Here is a 15,316-nt window from a genome sequence, read left to right as displayed (position 1 = left end):
CCAAAGTTAGCAGAAGGAAAGAAATCATAAAGATCAGAGAGGAAATAAATGAAATAGAGACAAATAAAACAACAGAAAAGATCAATGAAACTAAAAGCTGGTTCTTTGAAAAGATAGAATTGATAAACCTTTAGCCACACTCTTCAAGAAAAAAAGGTGGAGTGCTCAAATCGATAAAATTAGAAATGAAAAAGAAGAAGTTACAATGGCCACCACAGAAACACGAAGGATCTTAAGAGACTACTACAAGCAACTATATGCCAGTAAAATGAACAACCTGGAAGAAATGGACAAATTCTTAGAAAGGTGCAGTCTCCCAAGTCTGAACCAGGAAGAAATAGAAAATATGAACAGACACAATCACAAGTACTAAAATTGAAACTAAGACTAAAAAAAAACCTCTCATTTTGTTTATGGTTTCCTTTTCTGTGCAAAAGGTTTTAAGTTTAATTAGGTCCCATTTGTTTACTTTTGTTTTTATTTCCATTACTCTAGGACATGGATCCAAAAAGATATTGCTGCAATTTATGTCAAAGAGTGTCCTGCCTATGTTTTCCTCTAGGAGTTTTATAGTATCTGGTCTTACATTTATGATAAAAACTGCAGAAAGTGGACATAGCGGGAACATACCTCAGCATAATAAAGGCTATATATGACAAACCTACAGCTAACATCATACTCAATGGTTAAAGCTGAAAGCATTTCCTCCAAGATCAGGAACAAGACCAGGATGTCCACTTTCACCACTTTTATTCAACATAGTTTTTGGAAGTCCTAGCCATGGCAATCAGAGAAGAAAAACAAATTTAAAGAATCTGAATTGGAAAAGAAGAAGTAAAACTGTCACTGTTTGCAGATGACATGATACTATACAGAGAAAATTCTAAAGATGCTACCAGAAAACTACTAGAGCTCATCAATGAATTTGGTAAAGTTAAAAAATTAATACACAGAAATCTGTTACATTTCTATACACTAACAATGAAAGATAAGAAAGAGAAATTCAAGAAACAATCCTATTTACCACTACATCAAAAAGAATAAAATAAACCTACCTAAGGAGGCAAAAGACCTGTACTCTGAAAACTGTAAGACGCTGATGAAAGAAACTGAAGATGACACAAACAGATGGAAAGATATACCATGCCCTTGGATTGGAAGAATGAATATTGTGAAAATGACTATACTACCCCAAGCAATCTACAGATTCAATGCAATCCCTATCAAATTACCAATGGCGTTTTTCACAGAACTAGAGCAAAAATTCTCAAAATTTGTATGGAGACACAAAAGACCCCAAATAGCCAGAGCAATCTTGAGAAAGAAAAACAGAGCTGAAGGAATCAGGCTCCCTGACTTCAGACTATACTACAAAGCTACAGTAATCAAAACAGTATGGTACTGGCACAAAAACAGAAATATAGATCAATGGAACATGATTGAAAGTCCAGAAATAAATGCATGCACCTATGTTCAATTAATCTATGACAAAGGAGGCAAGATTATACAGTGGAGAAAAGATAGTCTCCTTAATAAATGGTGCTGGGAAAACCAGACAGCTACATGTAAAAAAATGAAATTAGGACATTCTCTAACACTATAAACAAAAATAAATGCAAAATGAATTAAAGACCTAAATGTAAGACTGGATCCTATAAAACTCTTAGAGGAAAAAATAGGCAGAACTCTCTTTGACATAAATCACCACAATTAACTTTTTCAATCCATCTCTTAGAGTAATGGAAATAAAAACAAAAATAAACAAATGGGATATAATTAAACTCAAAAGCTTTTGCACATCAAAGGAAACCATAAACAAAATGAAAAGACAACCCACAGAATGGAAGAAAATATTTACAAACGATGAGACTGACAAGGGATAAATCTCCAAAATTTACAAATGGCTCATTCAGCTCAATAACAAAAAAGCAAACAACCCAATCAAAAAAATGGGCAGAAGACCTAAACCGACATTTCTCCAAAGATGACAAACGGATGGCCAAGAAGCACATGAAAAGATGCCCAACATCGCTAATTATTAGAGAAATGCAAATCAAAACTACAATGAGGTGTCACCTCAAACCAGTCACAATGGCCATCATCAAAAAGTCTACAGACAATAAATGCTGGAGAGGGTGTGGGGAAAAGGGAACCCTCTTGCACTGTTGGTGGGAATGTAAATCGGTACAGCCATTATGGAGAACAGTATGGAGGTTCCTTAAAAAACTAAAAATGAAGCTACCATATGATCCAGCAATCCCACTCCTGGGCATATATCCAGAGAAAAACAAATATTCGAAAGGATACATGCATGCCAATGTTCACTGCAGCGCTGTTTACAATAGCCAAGACATGGAAGCAACCTAAATGTCCATTGATGAAGGAATGGATAAAGAAGATGTAGTACATATATACAATGGAATATTACTCAGCCATTAAAAAGAATGAAATAATGCCATTTGTGGCAACATGGATGAACCTGGATATTATCACACTGAATGAAGTGAGAAAGACAAATATCATATGATATCCCTTATATGTGAAATCTAAAAAAATATATACAAATGAACTTATTTACAAAACAGAAACAGACTCAGAGACTTAGAGAACGAAATTATGGTTACCACTGAGGAAGGGTGTGGAGGGAGGGACAGACTGGGAGTTTGGGACTGACATGTACAGACTGCTATATTTAAAAATAGATAACCAGCAAAGACCTACTGTATAGCACAGGGAACGCTGCTCAATATTCTGTAATAAGGACCTTCCTGGTGGCGCAGTGGTTAAGAATCCAATGTAGGGGACACAGGTTCGTTCCCTGATCCAGGGAGATCCCACAGAGACACTAAGGCTGTGTGCCACAACTACTGAGCCTGTGCTCTAGAGCCCGTGACCATAACTACAGAGCCCGCATGCCACAACTATTGAAGCCCACGTGCCTAGAGGCTACGCTCCACAACAAGAGAAGCCACCACAGTAAGAAACCCATGCACCACAACGAAGAGTAGCCCCCACTCGCCGGCAACTAGAGAAAGCCTGTGTGCAGCAATGAAGACCCAACACAGCCAAAAATTAATTAATTAATTTAAAAATATTCTGTAATAACCTAAACGGGAAAAGAATTTGAAAAATAGATACATGTATATGTATAACTGAATCACTTTGCTGTATATCTGAAACTAACACAACATTGTTAATCAACTATACTCCAATATATAATTTAAAAAATTTAAATGTATATATGTAAAAAAAAAAACAATCTAGTCTTTTGGAGAACATTTCTAAAATAGTCTTTTTATTTATTTTCTTCTTTTCAATAGTCTTTTATTTTTACCCATATATTTACCATTACCAGTGTTCTTCATTCCTTCCTGTGAATCTGGACTTCCATTTGGGATCAACCTTCCTTTGATGTTTATTAAAATGATAAAACCCTCAGCTTTTGTCTTTCACAGTTTTTTAGGAGAATACTTTCATTGGATTTAGAAATCTAGGTTGACCTTATTTTTACCACTTGAAAGACGGCATTTGCTTGACACCTGACCTCCACTTCTTTAAAATTTTTATTTATTTATTTATTTGTTTTATTTATTTGGCTGCGTCAGGTCTTAGTTGAGGTATGCAGGATCTTTGTTGCGGCACGTGGGATCTTTTGTTGTGGTACACGGGCTCTTTGTTGTGGCACATGGGCTCTAGTGCACGTGGGCTCAGTAGTTGTGGCACACAGACTTAGTTGCCCCATGGCACGTGGGATCTTAGTCACCCAACCTGGGATCAAACCCGCGTCCCCTGCATTGGAAGGCAGATTCTTAACCACTGGACCACCAGGGTAGTCCCTGACCTCCACTGTTTCTGATGGGAAGTATGCTGTTATTATTACTGTTGTTCACTTGAATGTCATGTGTTTTTTCCCTCTGGCTACCTTTAAGATTTTCTTTTTCATTTTCATTTTTAGCAGTTTGACTATGATGTATTTTGGTGTGATCATCTTTGTACTTATTTTGCTTGAGGTTCACTGAGTTTCTTGAATCTATAGATTGATGTCTTTCATCAACTTTGGAAAATGTTTGGCAGAGAAAATTCTAAAATATTAAATACTCTAAATACTTCCTCTTCTTTCCTTCTGGCATGTAATTACACATCTATAAATTGAGTGATATTGCCCACTGGTCTCTTCCAGTTTTCAATCTTTTTTCTCTCTAAGCCCCAATTTGAATGATTTCTATTGACTTGTCTTTCAGTTAACAGATCCTTCTGTTCTGTTCAGAATGCTTTGAAACATTTCAAATGAATTTTTCATGTCAATATTATATTTTTCATATCTAGAATCTCCATTTGGTTCTTTTTAGTTTCCATTCTCTTCAAAATTCCCATTGTGATCATCCATTTTGTCCTCCTTTTCCACTTTGACACATTTATGATAGTTATAATGTTCCAGTCTGCAGATTCAAACATTTGGGTCACCTGTGGGTTTACCCCTATTGTCTGTTTTTATTTCCCCATGAATAGCAATTCTTTATTATATGATGGGCATTGTGAAGGATATGTAATAGAGACTCTGGGTTTTTTTGTTTTTGTTTTTTTTGTGTGGTACGCAGGACTCTCACTGTTGTGGCCTCTCCCGTTGCGGAGCACAGGCTCCTGATGCGCAGGCTCAGCAGCCATGGCTCATGGGCCTAGCCACTCCGCGGCATGTGGGATCCTCCCAGACCGGGGCACAAACCCGTGTCCCCCGCATCAGCAGGTGGACTCTCAACCACTACGCCACCAGGGAAGCCCGAGACTCTGGGTTTTTATATCTTCCTCTAAGAACTACTGAGTTCTTTTCTGGAATGCAATCAACTACTGGAAGATCATCTTGATTCTATGAAAAAGTTTGAGGATAGGTCTGTTTCACTTTTTGTCTTTAGTCCTAGTAGGTTTAACCCTTACTCTTAGGATATGATCCTTATTCCTAAGACCTGGCCTTTCTGGGATCTCAACTGAATACTGAGCATGTTCAACAAGTTCTCTCCACTTTAGCTGCATCAGACTCTGAATTTGTGACTTCTGAAATCTCTATTCAGCTCTCAGCTCTCCAGCACTTGTTCTCTGTAATTTCTCCTACAAACTCCCCTTGCACATGCACACTTTAGGATCCAGCCAAGAACCTGAGTGGAAAACCTACACAGATTTCTAGCGCTCCTTATCTGCTGCTCCCTCCTCTCTAGTACCCTGCTTTACAAATTCCAGCCACCTTAGCAGCCCAAAACTCATCTGTTTCCTCTGCTCAGCCTCTGCTTCCTCCACCCAGAAAGACTGTTACTTTCTGCTTGGGTTTCACTTCTCTGTGCCAGATTTGCTGCCAGACAGAAAGCTATTGTAAACGTGGAGCTCACCTCTTGTGCTTCCCTTCTCTTAAGGATTGCAGCCCTCCAAATTCCCATTGTCAAATACCAAAAAATAGTTGATTCATATATTTTACTAGTTTTAGGCTTGTGTAGAAGAGAAGAGTAAATCTACTATCAACTGCTAAGGCATGGCCGGAACAGAAATCCTCTACTATTCATTCTTTGATATGAGTTTTGTTTTAACATCACTTACCCAACAGCTTCCCAGAACAATTAAACTAGGTTAAATCCACTTGCTATTCCTTTTTACTTTTTGGTGTGTATGTTTTTATTTTTAACCTAGATCTACTTTGTAAGCTTTAGCAAATTAACGTCCTAGAGTATATACAGTATAATTTTATTCTATCCTAGTTAGGTAGTACATAGTTTAAAAGTCAAACAGTTTTACAATGGCTAAATCAAAGAAATGCTTTTTCTCCCACTTGTATTAACCGTTTTTTCCCCTATATTTTAGGATGTTTCAACATCTTAAAAAGCTTGCTGGCCAGGGAGAGATTTTCCCTCCCCGGGCTAGCCAGATCCTAGAGATAGGAAAGGGCTTGGCTTGATCGTAGCACATCTTTCATAGGCTAACTAACCAATCTCAAGTCTATAGCCCTAACCACCTCCTTATCTCTCACATGGAACCAATATTTCCCCTGCCCTAAATCATCCCAGGGCCAGGTACCAGGCAACTAGAGACTATACTACAGCCCAAAGCCTGCTGGAATTATTCAGACTAGTCAATTCTAAACTGTTGAATTCCACCCTGCATTACCTTTCTCAAGGAAACCCCAATAAAGGCTTTGGCTTGGGCTCTCCCCTTGCTTCTGTCTTCTGCCTCCTGACCACCCTGAAACTTCTGGGGTGGTGTGGTGTGGTGTGTCCCTTTTTCTCAGGAAATATAAATAATAAATTCTTCCTTCAACGGCATTACCCTCTCTATGTCGTCATTCAGTCATGCTTCCATAAATTCGATCCCAGGTATAATTTAGTACACTACCCAACCCACTACCTAATTTTCACTCTTCAGAAGCCACCTTTCAACCTTTTTAAGGGATTTCTCTGGTTTGGGGCATAAAATCATGTTACTAATTACTTTTTTTTTTCTTTTTAGTTTTTAGATACTATTTTTTTAACTGAAGTACAGTTGATGCATAATATTATATAAACTACAGGTGTACAACATAGTGATTCACAGTTTTTAAAGGTTATACTCCATTTATAGTTATTATAAAATATTTTCTATATTCCCCATGTTGTACAATATATCCTTGTAGCTTGTTTTATACCTAATACTTTGTACCTCTTAATTCCCCACCCCTATTTTGCCCCTTCCCCTTCCCTCTCCCCACTGGTAACCACTAGTTGGTCCTCTGTATCTATGAGTCTTCTTCTTTTTTGTTATATTCACTAGTTTGTTGTATGCTTTTAGATCTCACATATAAGTGATATCATACAGTATTTGTCTTTCCTGACTTATTTCACTTAGCATAATGCCCTCCACGTCCATCCATGTTGCTGCAAATGGTAAAATTTCATTCTTTTTTATGGCTGAGTAGTATTCCATCATGTGTATGTACATGTATATATGTATGTATGTATATATATCTTCTTTATCCATTCATCTATTGATGGACATTTAGGTTGCTTCCATATCTTGGCTACTGTAAATAATGCTACTATGAACATTGAAGCCATGTATATATCATCTACTGACTGCTTATTGTGGAAGAAAAATATTCACTCTCAACACCCTCCTCCCACAATTTTCACGTTTCTTTTCCCCTCAGTCCTCCAGTATATTATATATCATTTTTTGTTAGAATAATACTTAGTGTTTATATTATTATGTATATGTAACTATTTTTCAGGGTTTAATAATATACTTACAATGATCATATTTCTTGCCCTGTATCATTTTTTAATTTCCCTGGAGTTAATATGTGTCTTGCTTTTTTTATGTTTCTTTGTTTGCTTGTACATTTTCTATGTAAATATTACTAGGTCATTCCCAAACTTTCCATCAGAGTTCCACTAAAACTCTCCTCTTATTATACTCAAACTAATAGCTCCTATTAAAATAAATATAGGAAAAATATTTTGATTATGCTAAAAATCACCCTATTAATTTATATTGTTTTCCAGTATTAATTTCAAGTTTTATTTAAATGGACATATAGCCACAAAATTATTGAAAACTTGGCAATGAAGTCTAGGAAAATTACTGGCAAAGTAAAAGAAATAATATGGATTACCTCTAGCAAAACAATGCTTTTTTTAAAAACTATGTTTAAAGAACTGTCTTCAATACTCAACAGTTAAGCAAAATGAAGTTTGAAAAAAAATATATATATATACGTATATATGGTATAGAGGAAATGTTTTAGTATTTCACTAAAATTCAACTAATGTAATAAAACTATCAGGAAACAACTGGACAAATCAAGGAATCCTACAGCTAAATGAAATAGTGTCACTCATTTTAAAGACAACTCTGAGATACATTTAAGATTCTAAGAAGCTTAACTGTAAACAGAAGCAAACTCAGCATAGCAAGCTCTGGTATGAGAGGTGGTTTAATGAAGCCAGACTGACTGCATTCTCAGCTCCACCAACTACTAGTTCTATGACCTTAAGAAAGTTCTTTAAACCTTACAGTATCTGTTTCCTCATCTGCAAAATAAAGATGATAATAAGAGTATATATATATATACTGAAGGGTTATAAAGACTAAATAAGCTAATCTGTGCGAAAGTAATTAGAGAGAGTCTATATAAGAAGAAAGGAGAGAGGGAAAGGAGGAGATGAAAAAAAAAGGGTGTGCTATGCACTGAACGTTTGTGTCCCCTTAAAACTCATATGTTGAAGTCTAAATCTCCAATGTGATGGTATTTGTAGGTAGTGTGTTTGGGAGGTCACTAGGTCATGAGAATGGAGCCCTCATGAATCTGATTACTGTCCTTATAAGGAACTTCTCACCTTCCAGAAAGGTGAGAAATAAAGGTTTGTTGTTTAAGCCACCCAGTCTATGGTAATTTGTTATAGTAGTCCACGCTGACTAAGGCAGGTGTAAGAGGGCAAATGGGAGGGGAAGACTAAGACAGAGAAAAATGCATCCATGTGTGATAAACACTCAGAATCACTGACAGCAAGATCTCAGAGAAGAACACCATGATTATGTATTCTACAGTAAACTCTAAAAACATCAATATAGCCTATAATACAGAAATAAAATACTGTAAAGTATCAAATAAAAGAACATTGCTTTTGTTTCTTTCCTGCCCCCTGGAAAAAAAAAAGACATTGTTAGTGTAGAACGTTTGAAACTATAAAAATGCATTCTTTTAGTTAGAAGAGAAATTTAACATTACCTGTACAGAAAAATATTTCACTTCATCAAATGTAATTACAGTGTCCTCTTCATTGTTTGGGGGTAGCAGGCTATACTTTTTTGTACATTTCACCACGTTGTTAATAGAGATGCGAATGAACAAATTACTGTAATGTCGTAAACCGACTGAAAATACATATTTAGGAAGCAAACTTTGTTGTAATTGAACAGTAACACATTGTAAAATTAATCCATTAAACAATTCAGGCCAAAATCTATGAATCAATCAAATAAAGAAAGAAATTATAGAGCATATTAAACAATAAGGAAAGTCTTTTAAAATAGTAGTTTTGCCCATCAGTGGTAGGTACAATATAAGTACGAAAAGAAGGTTGATTCTTCCTTAGATTACTTCTCATATTTTTATCCTCACATTTCCATTATAAGTCTTTTGCAAATTTTGCTATATATTATTTTTAAGGTGACTAAACATTTCCAATACATACTTGAAAATTTTTTTCTAAGCGTAATTACATAGAAATTTAAAACTTCAAAAAATATGTCACTTCAGAGTAATTTATTCTTAATTTTAGGACAACAAAATTTAAAGCAGCATTCTACTTTGTAATTCACTTCACTATATACTTCACTTATACTATATTGGTCTGTATTTTTATCTTTCATAGCACTCCATGAATTAAAACGATTTTGTTTTATGATTTAATTATCTTCAAAACTCTCTCTATTTAGAATTCTCTTCAATAGTTCACTTTATATACAAAAGAAACATCAAGTCTTCATAATGAGACTGGCTTTATGCCATGACAGATCTAATAATAAGCATTCAGCTTATTTAAAGGCACCGAGAAAAATAAACCCTTTAAACAGTGTTTGAGAAGCAAAGTTATTAATTAGAAATAAATTAGTATTATCATCCAAGAAGATATGTATATCTTCTTTAACTTACATGTTGATCGAGGTGGATTACAGATAGCTAAAAATCTTTTGTCACTCTCCACATCAAAAAGTGGAGTTTAGGACTTCCCTGGTGGTACAGTGGTTGGGAATCCGCCTGCCAAGGCAGGGGACACGGGTTCGAACCCTGGTCCGGGAAGATCCCACATGCCGTGGAGTAACTGAGCCCATGCGCCACAACTACTGAGCCCGCACGCCACAACTACTGAGGCTGCGTGCCACAACTACTGAAGCCCACGCACCTAGAGCCCATGCTCCGCGACAAGAGAAGCCACCGCAATGAGAAGCCCGCGCACCGCAACAAAGAGTAGCCCCTGCTCGCCGCAACTAGAGAAAGCCCGCACGCAGCAACAAAGACCCAACGCAGCCAAAAATAAATAAATAAAGTAATTAAAAAAAAAAAAAGTGGAGTTTATTTTCCTCTGCTCTTTAATCTGGCCTGGTCCTGTGACTACTTTAACATGCAACTGACGTGACCAGGGCTGAGACTAGGATAGGGTGGCACTACCCAGGGTACAAAATTTAAGTGGACACCAAAAACTTCAGTAATCGATATTTTAATGTAATATTTTAAAATCAAAATTAATGCAGAAAAAATGTTTAATGATGAAAGACAAGACCCTAGGACTACATGGAAAGAAAGGTTTAACCCTTTCAGCATCTCAGCTAAGTCCAATCTTTCAGGCATTCTCACTAAGGCACCAGACATGTAAATGAGCCGTTTTAGGTATCCCAGCCCTTTTGAACTGCAGCCCCAGCAGGGATAATGTGAAGCAGAAGAACCACCTAGTGAACGTACAGATAGTGATTGGTAATAAAATGGTTAATGTTTTAAGCCACTGAGTCTTAGAGTGTTTTGTAAGGCAGCAATATATAACAGAAACAGTGATATATGATCACAGTATGGTTCTTAAATCAAAAGAAAGGATACTCCTAGGCGTAAAATGTTTGCACTTCTTTACATGAATGGCTAGGCAGCCAACCTATAACAATCAAAATAAAAACACAGCGAATTAAGTTTTAAAAGTTAACTTTTCTTCCATTTTACTCTCACCAAACTATATTTTTTTAAGTTTCAATTTGTTAGTTTTTCTCATTAGAAATATTTTTTTCTTATCAGAAATATCTAGTTACAGACAACACCAGAAAGCAGAAAAATAGGCAAGATTTGTTCAAAGTAAACTTAAAACAAACAAGAATACAAAGGAAAAAATGGTTCATTTATTAACTTCAATCCAAATGTCATTCTTTGAATCATTTTGATTTTACATTAGGTGAGAACAGATACAACATAGCATCTTGCATATAACAAGAAATATGCCTTGCTTCAGATAAGCTTTTTTATCCAGTATCCTAAAACCACTTTATTCATTCAACAATCATTCACTGACTATAATATGACAAGGGCTGTGAAGTACTCATTCTCTCTTGTACAAAGTGTTTCCAAATGTTAAGAAAAATTGTATCTTGTGTTTAACCATAAAATCAAGTACAAAATTCATACAGGAATACTAATATGCAGTATTAGCCAAATGTAGGCCGTTTGATCTTAATTCAGCCATGCTTGGTCTTAAAAACCAAGTAAAAACAAGAGCAATATTATATTAAATATCTGTGAAACAAAATAAATGGTCCAATAGTAGTTTTAAATATAGCGTAAGTAATTTTAAGGATTTGGTTTTAGAACAATGCAGAAAAAGAAGTTAGCACTCAATATTTAATTAAAAGACTACTGTATCTGAATGATGAAATTCTAAAGAAGAAAATATTGTGGTCTACTTCTTAGAGAGACATACGTATAAAATGTTATGTTGAAAGAAAGGTTCTAATCTAGGTGAGACTTAAAATGGTATTGCCATAGGAAAGTCCACGAATCACTGTTAACTTCTTAAAATTGGGTGCACGCAAGGACGGTAAAACAGGGAAATATAGCTATAATTTTGTTTTGCATAATTCTATACATAAAAATTCTGTCATAAATCACTGACTGCCTGTCAAGTATCTCAACATGAAGCCATCAGCAACTATCCTAATTTTCCTTATATTTCAATAGCTTTTTATACTTTTACATAAGAGATCCATATAATATAAAAAAGAGAATAAATTTCTATTCAAGTATAGAAGAAGATTTAACATTCAAAACCATAATGATGGGACTTCCCTGGTGGCGCAGTGGTTAAGAATTCACCTGCCAATGCAGGGGACACGGGTTTGATTCCTGGTCTGGGAAGACCCCACATGCCACGGAGCAACTAAACCCGCATGCCACAACTACTGAGCCTGCATTCTAGAGCCCGCAAGCCACAACTACTGAGCCCGTGTGCTGCAACTACTGAAGCTCGCACGCTCTAGGGCCTGCGTGTCACAACTACTGAGCCTGCATGCTGCAACTACTGAAGCCTGTGAGCCTAGAGCCTGTGCTCCGCAACAAGAAAAGCCACCACAATGAGAAAGCCTGTGCACTGCAATGAAGAGTAGCCCCTGCTCACTGCAACTAGAGAAAGCCCATGCACAGCAACGAAGACCCAATGCAGCCAAAAACAAACAAAAAAACAAATCAAAACAAAAACCATAATGATGACCATTCACAGGTTGCAGATAACAAATGTTGCCACAGATTGTGAGACCCATCTGTGGCCCAAAGCAATAACCCTGTCAACACCTTGACCCCCAAAACACTCTCAAACATGCACTTAAAACAGGAAAGCAACCACAGCTGTTGACAAAAGTACTTTATGTGCTCAATTTTAAGACATCTTTTTCAGAAAATGGGATATGATTATTAGAAATAGGAGTAGTGGGTTGTGATGTAGTTATCATGGCTACACATGCACCAACTTTGCCAAATCACAGAACATTCAAAGAGAAGGTGATATGGCTGAATCACACACTGGGAGGAGCCATCAGTCACATGCCAAACATCTCTCTGTCAAAACTTCCAGCTAACACTTAAGAGAAGCTTTTTGATGTCTAGCAATATGCAATTCAAATAAGGAAAATATGAACTATAAGGTTAGGAACTGTGGGAGAAATAAAAAGATTCTTCAAAATGTGAGTTCTAAAGACACGCAGAAGTCATATTCAAGAGTACGGATTTCAGAAATTAGTATGTCAACATAGTGACATGCATAATAGTTTATGGCCAAAAGTGATTTCAAAGAATCTTTTCTAAGTTTAGAGTCAGACAGTGAAGGCTTATACTTCAACTTTGATTATGATAGAGGGAAGAAAGTGTTATATAATTTTACGAGTAAGGTACACCACGGTCATTCTGTAAAAACAAAAGTGTATACATGAATTATTCTTATTTTCCCCCTAAAAAGGTGGTGTTAAATTCATCATATATTTTTTAATCAAGAAAATGTATTAGTACACAATAGGAACTAGAGAAGAGACACAAGAGAAACTCTCATTTCACAGCCACTAATTCTTCTGATAGTGTTTAGAAAATAAAGGTAACTGTGAGAGAATACCACAATATTTGATAGTTCTAAACATACATAGATCTTCACGGCCTATACTCTCTCTATAGCGCCCAAAAGAGAAAACAGACTTTTCTGGTTCTCAGCCTAGATATTAGGTCCCACCTGTGTGTGTGTGTACGTGTATGATTGATGAGTATGTTTGTTTTTGTTTCTATGGTTTATTATTTTTTGGATGAGAGAGAGATGTGGGATCAATTATCACTCAAGGTTCCCTAAATCTGACAAAAATATAATTATCTGAAGAGTTTAACAAAAATACTGGTTCCTAGGCCCCATTCTCAGTTTCTAAGTTAGCGGATCTTAAGTGGTGCCCAAGAATCAATGTTTTAAAAAAGTATCCCAGGTAATTCTGATGTAACTAGCATTTGGGAATCCCTAGCAGAGACATTTTTTCTGTGAATCAGGATGTTTTCCAAAATTTCAGTGATTATTAGAATGCTTTTCTGACTCATAAAAATGAAAAATTCATGAATATGTTTATCAGAGAGGACCATTTTCTACACATGCTTTTTGACATTAAATAGTTTTCATATGAAATAAAAAATAATTTGTACAGGTTTATTGAGGTTTAGTCATACATACCACATCGCCAAATGGCACCAAAGTTGGTGCCTCAGGTGTTACTTCTAGTTCTTTACTTTCAGACCCTTTAAGAGTTTTTCTCAGCATCTACAATGTAAATAAATTAAGACTTTATAAGGCAGAGAAGAATATAATTAGAAAAGATATTATACTTCAGCAAAACTTTTATGAGCATCTAGTATCAGGTATTATATATTTTATAACTTATATTCTATGACTTGAAAACGCCTCACTAAGTTTATCATTAGCAGAGAAACGAAATGTGTACAATTAAATATAAAATAATTAAGGGAATTATGAGAGAGGAGAGAAGTACATAATAGCATAAACAATGAGTTCTCCTTGTTAACTAAAAATGATGGCCTTAATCTAATGTGGACTAGGTCCTGTATCCCACAAATGGCAGTAATCCTGCTTGCAAATTATTCCAATATTCCTTCAGTTATCAGCCACTGAAGGAACTGGAATTTAATCCTTTGGAATGGTAGGTACAGTGGAAAGGAGTAATGAACAGATGGCTTTTGGTTTTTGGTTGTGTGATCTCATCCAGAGTAACCCTACTAACTAATATTTCTGGGCTAATAATTAACTTTGTTCTTAAGGGCTCTGGTCACAACACATAATGGTTAGCGTTTAAAAATTACAAGACATTTTAATATAGACTTGTATAGTAGAGTAAAGAGAAAGGGATGGGAGGGGAAAGGAGAGGAAGGGTGAGGGGAATAGTGAACAAACCGTCTATTAAAAATCTAACCTGAAAAGGAGAATTGTATTTATTCCCAACTTTCGCAGAACTTGAATCAACATGGCCTTATTTCCAAACAATAATTTCCCAGGAATCTTTGTCGTTATGTGTCTTTCAAGAATCACTTGTTTAATTTTTATAGTATGTAATAAATGTAATAAATCCTTATTATGTTGAAAATTTTGTTTTAAAGTACAAAACAAATACTTTCAGTGTACTGAAAACATTTGTTTTATACATCTTGGATCACTTTGTTATTGCTGCACCTGACTGGCTTAATGTGTTTTTTTTTATATACATGATTAGATCATAGGTTAAGCTAACTGAATGACAATTACTGTACAAAAATTGTTGTATTTTTTGTATTGTTGCAAATACAAAACAACAATTGTTGCAAAACTATCAATCTGTGGACAGTGTATGTGTATTTAATATGGAACCTCATATTTTCTAATGTTTTAATGATCTTATTATGGAAGTCTACTTTGAATATGCATTTTAAAAAATACAAAATAATTGGGGAAAAATCCTTTAGAATACTAATACTCAATTTATCCTTAACAACCTGGTATTTTATACTTAACAATCCCTCGTTTTCTTACCTTTTTACTTTTCCTTCCTCATATGAGCAGAGCTCTCTCCAATGGCGGCAGCATGAACAAAACAACTCTTTGCCAAAATTCTATTAGAACCTTGAACAAAACTTCTAAAGGCTAGTCTCATAAAGCCTCTGATACCACCTAGAATTTCTCCTGAACCTGCAGAGAATTTTAATTTCAGTTAATTCCACTATGCCTTTCCTCTCTGCTGCTTTTGGCCCCCAAAA

The 15,316-nt window shown here is 35.6% G+C and overlaps 1 protein-coding gene across 1 annotated transcript in view; it reads right to left on the bottom strand.

Moving 5' to 3' along the window:
* The window catches only part of C2CD6 (C2 calcium dependent domain containing 6), a 148,031-nt gene that overhangs the window by 114,982 nt on the left and 17,733 nt on the right, over positions 1-15,316 (bottom strand). The window contains 3 exon segments of the mRNA XM_029225123.1: positions 8,744-8,889; positions 10,610-10,661; positions 13,746-13,832. Coding sequence (XP_029080956.1) covers positions 8,744-8,889; positions 10,610-10,661; positions 13,746-13,832 — 285 coding nt within the window.

This window comes from Monodon monoceros, unplaced genomic scaffold (genome assembly GCF_005190385.1).
Source record: "Monodon monoceros isolate NGI ecotype Baffin Bay Population unplaced genomic scaffold, NGI_Narwhal_1 Super_Scaffold_16, whole genome shotgun sequence".
NCBI lineage: Eukaryota > Metazoa > Chordata > Mammalia > Artiodactyla > Monodontidae > Monodon > Monodon monoceros.
This window is presented reverse-complemented; position numbering and strand designations above follow the sequence as displayed.